General features: G+C 40.3%; 2 protein-coding genes across 3 annotated transcripts in view; one reads left to right on the top strand and one right to left on the bottom strand.

Moving 5' to 3' along the window:
• Nucleotides 1-569: 569 nt before the first annotated feature.
• Nucleotides 570-4,582, top strand: fbxo16 (F-box protein 16). Its single transcript, XM_029497118.1, has 8 exons — nucleotides 570-665; nucleotides 1,123-1,158; nucleotides 1,306-1,512; nucleotides 1,611-1,775; nucleotides 1,875-2,128; nucleotides 2,862-2,970; nucleotides 3,320-3,551; nucleotides 4,557-4,582. Exons 1-8 carry the CDS (start codon nucleotides 570-572, stop codon nucleotides 4,580-4,582), a joined length of 1,125 nt encoding a protein of 374 aa, XP_029352978.1.
• Nucleotides 4,583-6,255: 1,673 nt separating this feature from the next.
• fam49a (family with sequence similarity 49 member A) overlaps nucleotides 6,256-10,887 on the bottom strand; it is a 30,329-nt gene continuing 25,697 nt past the window's right edge. For both annotated transcript variants that reach the window (XM_029495918.1, XM_029495919.1), the window contains 8 exons: nucleotides 10,462-10,567; nucleotides 9,813-9,949; nucleotides 9,568-9,645; nucleotides 9,271-9,387; nucleotides 8,097-8,176; nucleotides 7,368-7,494; nucleotides 7,188-7,258; nucleotides 6,256-7,097 (listed from right to left, as the gene is read on the bottom strand). In XM_029495918.1, the coding sequence (XP_029351778.1) occupies nucleotides 7,034-7,097; nucleotides 7,188-7,258; nucleotides 7,368-7,494; nucleotides 8,097-8,176; nucleotides 9,271-9,387; nucleotides 9,568-9,645; nucleotides 9,813-9,949; nucleotides 10,462-10,567 (780 nt within the window). In that variant the 3' untranslated portion in view covers nucleotides 6,256-7,033. The remainder of the gene's footprint in view (nucleotides 7,098-7,187; nucleotides 7,259-7,367; nucleotides 7,495-8,096; nucleotides 8,177-9,270; nucleotides 9,388-9,567; nucleotides 9,646-9,812; nucleotides 9,950-10,461; nucleotides 10,568-10,887) is intronic.

Below are 10,887 nucleotides of genomic sequence, written 5' to 3'. Positions count from 1 at the left end.
AGCCTAAGAGGTGGATTTACATTTTGGGTCGACCGAGGAGAATTGATGGTGAGTTAAATACCAAAGGGACTGTGCTGTACAGTGCTGAGCAGCAGTGTCTTATTCACACATGTAGTACAACAATGCCGCCATAAGTGTGTGTCTGTGTCTGCAAGACAGGTTGGGGTCTTGCCATTTTCAATTTGGAATGGTTTTGGTTACACCAAAATCTTATTTTAACAGGATACAGCTGGATACAAAATGGCGATCCTTTGTTTGCTTTTCTTTGGGTAACAGTGGAGAAAAATCGTAAGAATTACTCTACAACATGACTATCATCTGGCTTCACTTATCAGACTATATCGGAGGGGATCAAAAGTGTTTTTCAAGTGTTTTCCAGGAGACTCAGCATGAGAGTTTATGTGCTCAGGCAGATGCTGTTAAGTGCCAAAACTTTATAGCAAGCCTTTAGGGAAAAATGTTAACATGATACACACAATGAAAAATGGGAAGCAAAGAGCACCGAACCACCAAAAAGTTCAATCTATGTGTATTTCAGCATGCCACCTCCACCTAGATGTAACCTGGAGATGCCACATGCACCAAGGTCACCGTCAACCTGTGCCAAGATGCAGACTAAGCTGAGCGCCTGGACTCCTCTGAACCACCCTGTGGCAAACAGCAAGGTCAGCTCTCCTAATCCCCCCTGCAAAATTATACTAGATAAACATCATGCTATCTGCAGACCACGGCACATTACTTATTTATTGAGATGAGCACAGGTTCTTATTTATGAGGTTCTAAAATTGGAGTTAGTTTCATGCATTAATGAAGCACAGTTTTGATCAGAAGAGGATGAAGTACACAGCTTCATTGCTTCAGTACGCCTTCAAGTTTGATCGGTGAACATGGATTTAGGATGAGGGTCTGGTGAAAAATTCCCAGCTTTATCTACTACAGCCACTGTTGGCTTCTGTCTGTTACTGTCCATCCTTGGGTTTGCTTTCGCACATGAGACTTGAGTTTCTGTCACTGTGATGGAAGAAAACAGGATTCGGTTTTCAGTTTGGTCCAAGTTTTTGGAAATAATTTATGTTGACACCAGACGATTCACCTGTTCCTACATCCTCTCCTCTCCCTCAGGTCTTTGAAGAGAGGCGAATCCTTCTGGCAAAGTGGGTAAGAATAGACTAAAGCTGAAGGACCTTTGTTGTGTCCCATTCAAATAACTGGACATTCAAAACCACACCATGTGCTCACTGGAATCCATCTTTGATCCAGCTGAACCGAGCTGTTGGAGTGGACGTGACAGATCCATGTGTTCAGTTTGACAGGTGGTCTGACAGGCAGAGGAGGGCAGTGCTGCAGGACTGTGTGCTGAGCTGTTCAGAGGAGCAGCTGAGGTTCCTCAGTGTCAGTGTGAGCGGACGGCTCCCCCTGCAGGCTGCAGACTTTACCTGCCTGCTGCCCAGAGCCCTCTGCCTCTACCTCTTCTCATTCCTGGACCCCCGCAGCCTCTGTCGGTGTGCACAGGTACCCAAACTCAACATAATGTGGACCTAATCAGCTGAGAATCGTGAGGAGTGAAATTGAAATTCTGGTGCCTTTGTTTCACTGCCTGCTGTGGACAGGTGAGCTGGCACTGGAAGAGCATAGTGGAGCTGGACCAGCTGTGGATTCCCAAGTGTCTGAAGCACGGCTGGTCCATCAGTTTCTCCCCCACACGGTTCGAGCAAGGCGTCTGGAAGAGACACTACATCCAGACTGTGCAAGAGCTGCGACTCTCCCCTCAAAGGGTCAGGATTCATCCTCATATTTCACATTAACAGAACTGTGGCTCAGGATAAGAAGATTTCTGTGATAGAATGTCAATACAGAATCTCGCCTGCCTCCAGACTGCCTCGTCCCAGCAGCAGTTTTTGATTCCAGATGTAACACGGATCAATGGAAGACACGAAGATCTGCCAGAACCAGGCCTCCTGACCGGGGAGCGTCCAGGGTCTGCTATCCAGAGAGTTGGGAGCAGTTTCAAGACTGGATTAAGCAGAGAGAGGAAGCCTCCATGGAGAGATTCAGACAGGCATCCCAAAGACACACAGCGCTTTAACTACCTGGACAACCTGGACCCCATGGAGCAGGCTCTGACGGTGTAAGACTGTACAAAGCAGCAGCAGAAACTTAACACTCACCCAACCCATCTTCACTTGAAACACTTAAAACACTATAAAGACATGATATGATTTAAGGACATAATATTATCAGGATCTACTTCTTGACAATCAAAGTATCTAAGATTGGAACATGGAGGTTGGCTAGGGAAACAAAATACAAACATATATCACTATAAAATAGACTCCTGTGTCAGGTGCTTAGACAAGACATCAGATAACAAAAGGTAGCCATCCAGGCATATTGAAGATATATTATATACTCAATGAAAAATCCACAGCATCAGAATATCTGCAATATTTTTCCATTTGGCTTTAACTGTCCAAGATGCTTCTCAAGAAGCCAACTTCGATAACAAATATGAACACAGCTAATTTCAATGTGCATCATCATCATTCTGTCTAGTGACGCTCTATTATCTGAAAAGAGGTTATGTGTTATGTTTCTGCTACAATAATCAAAGGTTCATGTCTAATAATGCAGAGAGAGGGACTGACTGACTGTAATTCAGAATAAAATGATCTGGAGACGCATCAAAGTTGAACAGGTTCTTCTCTGGTCCATGCTCTGTCTCTCCACAAAGTTCAACACAAATCAGTTCAGTACTGATGGCTGTACAGCTCAAACTAACTCTGCCCCTGATTGTAAACAACCAGTACTTTATTAGGAAGCATAGATGTGCTGAGGTGTTTGCTCTCTCTCTCTCTCTGCAGGCGGATGAGAGGTGCCTCCTCCTGCAGCAGTACCAGCCTCAAGCCAGACGGCGAGAGCAAGAAAAAACTGTCTGAGGCAAATTACAAACTCCGCAAAGCCAAATCTCTGGTAACACGACCCCCCACCCCCCATTTATCATCCCCACTTTTACCCCACTGTGACTGTGACCTCCCTGTCTGATTCAAAGGGAGGGGGGCTAAATGTGGAAGGTTCTCTGGGGACTGTGCAGCCAGCAGGTATCATGCATTATGGAGGAGCGTTTACACAGAAAGGCTCAGAAAGGGGGTGGAAAGGGTGACATAAAGGACACTGTGGCATTTAATATTCAGGCTGCGATGGACCCATCATACATTTATTTCAATGCCTCTATATGGTATTATTTTTTTTTTTAAATCCATTTTTCTGAACACTTTATCAAAGTAAACCCAGTTCTCTGACATCTGTCCTCCTCTTTCAGATGTCCCTGAGCTCCAACCACAGATCCCATCCTCTTCATCGTCAGAGTATGGCTCGACCTCAGTGGGCCTCTCACAGTGAGGACCACCCCCCCAACGAGGAGGCTGCAGACGGCCTGCTGCGCCTGGCCCGGTGGAATGCTGGGATCTGTCCGGGGCCTGTGAGGGTGGCGGTGCCGCAGCTGAGTGCTGAGGCGTTCCGGGCATCCCAGCGCTCTCACCGGAGCTCTCCCAGTAAGGCACCCCTCCTCTGGGCTGAATATGATGTAACCACACAGCAACAAACGCTTTCAGCACACACTGTGCATTAAGAAAAAGTGACTGAATCTGCAAGAAAAGTCAGAGACTGAATGCAATTTGTGACCCTGTTAGAAATGTTGTTCTACTGAATTGCAGGCTCATTACACTTTATTGCAATGAAAAATACAAAGGTATATATATATATATTGTAACTTTGTTTTATTCAAACATATTTCATTACAGTAGTTTCAAACAAAAGAGCATTTCAAGTCATTTAATATGCAAAGGTTGATGTATTGTGTTCACTTTTTCAAACTCAACATAATATCATCAATTCTAGGTACACCTCTCTTTGAGCACCGGCCGTGGACTGTGCCTGCTCCTCACCCTCATTCATGAGTGAAGCATATCACCCCCATCAGGATGACATCAGAACTGCAGCACCAAGACAATTCAGCATTGAAGCATGTTAGAAGGTGCAGCTGGGTGTATTATTTACTGATTTACTGAATTATATTGTGCTGTGTAAAAAGCTCTGGCTGAACATGAGATTGAATTGTGATGAACATTTTACATAATCATAACTTTGAGATGTATCTTGTTACTTTAAAAATAAAAGGTGATGAACCTTTTTCATGAGCTGCATTCAGTGTTTCTGATCTTGTAGTTACATTACAACTGCTTTTATCTTAACAGCGCTGATTATTTAAAGGGGAGGCTGCCAGCAGGTTGGCATTGCAAACTTCAGTAGACAAAAAGACATTATTGCAACATTTGTGTTGCCTTCCACCTCTAAAAGGTAACTCTGTGGAGAGACAGGAATGAAGTTTGATATATCTAGCCTAGTGAGTTAGCAGATGTTAACACTAATGTTAGCTGTGTAGCAACAGCAAAACTTTCAAATAATTTTTATTTAAACTCACAAGAGATTTTTCACTAGCATTGTGGCATGGAGCAATGTTTTGAGGTGTGGGTCCATGTTTTGTTCCTGCCCACAAGGTCATCCATACTCCAAACAGTCCTGATGGAAAAATACTAACAACATTCAATATAAAAATAACATTAAGAAAGTCAAAACAAGACAAAACAAAAAACCTTAGGGTAACCTTAGTTAGCATCAATGAACCAGGAACATCAGGTGCACAACATAACCACACTAGCTGTGTACCACGTGTTATAAATAAGAACAAAAGAACCACAGTCTGTGTAAGAAATGTACCACCTTTATTATCCAATCCACACATCCCACTCAGAATGCAATACAAAGCCAAAACTATTTATATAAACGAGTCCGAACTGCAAAAACATTAAACAGTAGCTGTCAGTTTAAGACTGAAAAAATGTCTCAGTATTCAAAACGACATCTTGCATTCAACTCACAGTAGCATATTCTGGGCAGAGAGGCGCTTTGTGTACATCAATGACACGTGACAGAGGATGTGATTCTTATTAAAAAAACAAACAAAAAAAAAAAAAAAAAAAAAAAACTTAAGTCAGATATGAAATATCAGTATCATATGTACACATTACTTTAAGTCTCATCCATTGCATATAAAACATTGCATTCAAAGTATGGCTCTCTCTCTCTCTCACACACACACACACACACACACACATTACTAAATACAAAATGATCAAAAATGAACAAGGCTTAAATGAATGGTAGATACCAGACATGGTGATTTCAGGTTACTTAACTGCGCGATGGTATGTTAATCAAAGGGCATAGTGTGTATGGTACAGAGGGCAGGATGAGTGGCCTCACAAATTGGAGTAATTCTGGATGAAAGAATAGACTTTACTGCTCCCTGGTATTTGTTAGAGTGGTTTATTCAAGGCAATGCTGTCCTTCCTGATAAGACAGACATTCCCATAAAGCAAGATCACAGGGGTGATGATGGTGTCTGCTTAATACTTTCTCTGAAAAAGTAGATTTTACTAAAAGCATACTGACGAACAAGTTGCGTCCTTTAAGACATTTTTGTTTCACTCCATTAACTTTTAAGGTTAATGGAACCTAAAAAAAACAAACAAACAAACAAACAACAACAAAAAAAAAAAAAAAAAACACGAACATCATGACGGATGAGGAGATTGTCTGAGATTGTCACCATGTGAACAGGTGAGTTTCAGCAGGTCAGCTGGTGCAGCTGATGCTTGTGGACGAGCCGGGGAACAAATCAGGCAGGTTTGTGATGAAATTTTAGTAAAATGAGCTACAATATCAGAAATACAGCGCTGTGTATGATGTGACACTGATCAGTCTCACAATTCACTGAAGTCTCTACAGTCTTTCATACTTTAAAATTCCAATTTAAGGCAAATTTTGAGGTGTACATTGTGACCCAAACGGTCAGTTTTTAGGTTATGAAATGATCCTTGGTATAGAAGTCAATTATAAAAATTTCTATTTAAAAAAAAGAAAAGAAAAGAAAATCAACCTGGTATTAAACTAATTTGAAACAGAAAGAGAAAATCTTTAAAATTCTTGCTTCATTTATACAGGATTACAGATTTTGGGGGACCTTTCTTTTCATGTTTAATACAAAAGCTAAAAAAAAAGATACTTAGAACATGGCAAAACACAGGTGTCATTCAGAGCATCGCAACAAACGGTTAAATAAAAACATCTGGTTGTTTTGATTTGATTTGATTTTGTGATTCTCTATTATAACATACTCTGTCAGCAAAACCTCTGATGTTAAACCAACTTTGACAAACCGGATATCACTGAATGTGCAAAGTGTGTTTTTACGTTCACAGTGAATTTATTATTATTAAATTTTTTTTTTTTTTTTTACATCAGACGAACAAGGCTGGAGTTTGAAAAGAGCAACATCAAAATATAACAGCAGACTATAAAAAAGAAAACATGAAAATGCGTTTAAACAGGTCAAACCAATCAGTCCCTTACCTACTCTCAATCAACATTTAGCCCTTCACTTCAACAGACATGTCCACTTAACATTGACTGATTTCATATTGTCAATAAATCTTGAACTTTGTAATCAGGTTAAAAACATGGGATGATACAACATTTCACTTAATTTAATACATGCTGATTTGTTTGAAATGACAACCTTTCAAATTTGACTGTTTATAAAACAAACACACTAACAGCCCAATAAGGTGAATTTGACTTTCATTGTCAAATAAACGACTGACAAGATTTGTTTAAGGACATTTTTATGCTGCCACTGCTAATTTTTTATGCGCTGCTTGCTAAGTTACGGTATCAGGCTGACAGATCCGTCATTTGTGCTTCAACAGCTGTTAACAGCAGAGGCAATTGATGTGATGCTTTTTACATGTTTGCAGATTTCAATAACTTGGAGGGAATGACTATGCAAATACACACAAGTATTGACATCGAGTCTTTTTAAATAATGTAAACATATACATCTTATTTGAGGTCAGAGCATTGAGCCTCTTCATATCTATTTATATATATTAAAAAAAAAAAAAAAAAGCCAACATTACTGGAGCATTGTTCTGATGTTCTTCGGAGTGGACTCATCATTCAGGTGTTTTGTGGTAAATCTGAAGAGAGAAATAATAAGTGATGCATTAGGAGGCTGTTAGCAGCATTGCTCTGTGTATCAGAATTTAAATAGAGTGAGAGGAGCCTACTTGAGGGCATTCAGTAGGCCTTCTACGTTGTCTGCTGGCTGGTCCTTCAGGACTTTTATGCAGCCTTTCATCTGAGAGGAATTAACAGAGTGAGAGCAGGAAAGGACAGGAAAGGATCTGTGGTCTGAGGGGCTGATGTTACATGATCTCAGCAGCTGAGAGTGTGTGCTTGTGTCTTACGTCTATCTTGGAGGACTTGTTGAAGGCGCCGTTGGGGTGGACGTGGTCATACAGAATGATGACCCCGACCATGACCCTCATGCAAAACAAGAGCGTATCTTCGCTGCTGAAACGACTGGAATATTCCCTGAAAACATCACCGAGCCAGAGTGAGAAAACAGCAGTAGACAAGAAACAGATTTACAGCCTGGAAACCAGACTGAACAATCAGCTCATGTTAACATTCAGATCCATTTTTTTTTTTATCTAAAATTGGGCAGGTTTGATGCAATGACGTATAGAGGAGAACTGCTGGAACATTTTCAGTAACAGCCAAGATGGCTGCCACTGATATGGAGAGTTTGTTGAATCAGTTGCGATGGTAATAAACCAGTTGTGTGTCTTCTGTAAAGAACAAACCCCATGCACTGACAGATGTGTCTGCTGTGGTATCAATAGGTTAAGGTTTAATTGATGCAGCTGGTGACCGCAGACATTGTGTTTTGTGATAACAGGAGAAAGAAAAAGAAAAGAAAAAAAAAAAAAAAAGGGGAGGGAAAATCAGAGTATGTAATTGCTTTGTTTGAAAGATTCTGGCCTTCATAGAGGAAAATGTTTGTGTCAAATTCTTTCGAGTTTGCAAAATACTAATTTAATATATTATCGATTGGTATGAAGTTGGTTAAAAAAATAAATAAAAAAAGTGCACATACCACAGGTTGATTGAATGTGTGTGTATGTGTAACTCACGGTGTCTCCAGCATGACTTTACAGACACTGGCCATGGTGCTGAGACAGTCTGTTGTGTTCTCCAGTGGAAGAGTCTTGTTCTGCCGAACAGTAAAGCAGATGTTATTAGCACTTCCTTAAATGCTTTCCTTCCAAGGTTAAAGGGTTAGCATAGAGCAGCAAAACAACCTTTTTATATTTAAAGATAAAATGGAGTTATTGCTTGTGCCAACATGCACATAGGATATTGGCACCTTATCATCTCCCCCGTTAAACCAGTGACCCTCCTCGCCTTTAAAAACTCAAACACTACATGTTAGCTGACAAAGGCTAGTATGTAGCATTCAGGTGAGAATAACCTCCTAGGATTTCCTCCATTTTCCTCCAGATACGATCTGAGCAAATTGGAGTGCGATGGTGATATGAATTGGATATCATTCAGCCAGTGGAACATCAATATCAATATGTTTTTTTCTGGCTACTTAAGTGCCCTCATTGGCTCTGTTATTGTCATGCATATGACTGTGGCCCACCCGAAAAATTCAAAACTTAACTGCTTTGCCAGTGGAACCAGTACCAATCTGTCTTTACTAAGATGGAGAACTCAGAACTATCTGGGGCCTTTCTGGAATCAGATTCAAAATGAGGTTCTTCTGTTGTCACTGTGACAATAAAACACAGCACAGCGAAATTGAAAATGCTGATTTTCCAAAGACATATACAAACTATAGAAAGTAAGTGTGAAGTTTGCATTTTCTCCATGCTCCCGTGGGTTTCCTCCAGGGACCCCAGCTTCCTTCCACAGTCACACACAAAGAATGGTACAGGTAACTGGTGAATCTGAACAGTTTTTCTCTGTATGTGTCTATACATTGGCTGACCTGTTCAGGGTGGACCCTACCCTCGTCCAGTGTCAGCTGGGATTGGCTTGCTATTAGTGTGTGAACTGCATAATGTGGATTGATATCTGGTTACACGTGTCACCAACATTTATCTAAAATATTTTAGGGTTACTGCTTTATTCTGCCAGCTGCTTCAGAGCAGTACAATAATAATGAATTAATGCCAAATATGAATTCCCTTAAAGTATGTTTGACAGACATTTCCCAATTTGGAACAAGAGAAAATAGAACACTGTTTTTAAGACTTCAGTGCAAAGACTTTTTCCCTATGCAGTGATAATTATTATTCTCACCTCTGTCACAAAGTTTGTGGTTGCATTGCTGAGCGTTTTCAGCATGGGTGTTGCCTCTGCATAGAACAGAGACATCCTGTTGGCCATCTCGTTGTTGACTTCACTCTCAATGTCCAACTTCAGTTGCAAAAAGAGACAATGAGAGGTTTCAGAGTGGGACAGTTGAATTTTACATTTCACTACAGCTAGAGTAGCAACTTTATGCTATATATATATATATATATATATATATATATATATATATATATATATATATATATATATTGTAGATCTATGCATAATTAGTGAATAACTCACATTCATGTTGTTTATTCTGTTTCGACTGATGGTTCTTCTGTAGTAGCTGAAGTCGTTCTGAATGGCAGGAATTCTCATCTGAGGGGGAAACACAACACATTCAGCTTCCACTGACGAAGAAAAAGAGCCAGCACACTGGATGGACACTGGATGTTTCACGAGTATGGCGACAGAGATAATATGTTTGGGTGTGAGTGTGTGTGCTGCATGCATATGAGATGAACTACTCAATGTTTCAGGAGAACCTTGAGCTCGTCGAAGCGCAGAGTGAAGTGGAGGATCTCTGCAAACTGTTTGGCTAAAGCCTGCTCCCTCTCCAGGTGCTGAGTGGGTGTGAAGGGGGGACATGTCAGGCACTCCAGTAAACTCTGCAGAGCCTCCTCTGAAGACAAAGACACACATACACACAAAGCATCAGCTGCCGAGTAGACGTTAGACTGCTCCTGCTCAAACACTGAAAGACTACTAGTTTATCATCACATTTTACACAGAGAGAAAGGAAAGAATCCTAATTTGCCAATGAAATAATTTTCTTCCCACGACTTTAGTTTTCACAAAATATATCCATCAACATGTGCTCACTCTGTATGTGTGGACAGATGATTATAACCTGATGACATATTACACATCTCAGTGGACAGTACATCACACAAAACTGCAGATTACCTCAGGCCAGACATCATTCAAGTATGATCTGTAAATGTGTAAACACAACCTGAATGGAGTGGCAGTGTAGCATTTTAAAAATTAAAACCAGCTTCACTGAGATTTTATTTGAAAATGTAAAAAAAATAATAAAAAAAATAATAATTGTTGACCATGACATGATGATTAAATGATTATTCTGTCACTGAAAACATAGTTAAGATGTTTTGCTCTGCGCTGTACACCCACCTAGCCTCAGAGAGAAACTGTAGAACTTCTTCAGTTTGATGACAAGTGGGCAGACGGAGTTCCAGGCTCGCTCCTGTAGCCTGAGGTCATTGGGGTTTTGGATGGCCTGGACCAAACACAAATGATAACAGCAAGTCAGGCAACATCCAGGATTAGGGCCATTATGATCAACAACATTTGATCATACATAAATTGCATTTCGGTGCAATTTAGCTTTGTTTCTCCAGCATACAGAAAACATCTAATCAGATTTTACAAGTACAAACAGCTGTGCTGAGCATGGTTGAAAGCAAATAAAATATTCACATGAAGCTAGGTCTACATCCTTGGTCAATGTATTTTTTAAAATGTATTTATTTGTTTGTTTATTGATGAATTAATTAATTTATGTATTTATTATCTCCTGTGTAGGAGCTCCATAGTTTC

This window comes from Echeneis naucrates, chromosome 24 (genome assembly GCF_900963305.1).
Source record: "Echeneis naucrates chromosome 24, fEcheNa1.1, whole genome shotgun sequence".
Classification (NCBI taxonomy): Eukaryota; Metazoa; Chordata; class Actinopteri; order Carangiformes; family Echeneidae; genus Echeneis; species Echeneis naucrates.
Note: the sequence above shows the minus strand (reverse complement) of the source record. Positions and strands in the feature narration are given on the sequence as shown.

What these genes read in the sequence shown, in the direction of transcription:
- fbxo16 (XM_029497118.1), top strand. Translation starts at nt 570, where the DNA reads ATGCCACATGCACCAAGGTCACCGTCAACCTGTGCCAAGATGCAGACT. An exon ending in ATGGAGCAGGCTCTGACGGT is followed by an intron (nt 2,129 to 2,861) that starts GTAAGACTGTAC and finishes CTCTCTCTGCAG; the next exon opens with GCGGATGAGAGGTGCCTCCT. An exon ending in TCCGCAAAGCCAAATCTCTG is followed by an intron (nt 2,971 to 3,319) that starts GTAACACGACCC and finishes CTCCTCTTTCAG; the next exon opens with ATGTCCCTGAGCTCCAACCA.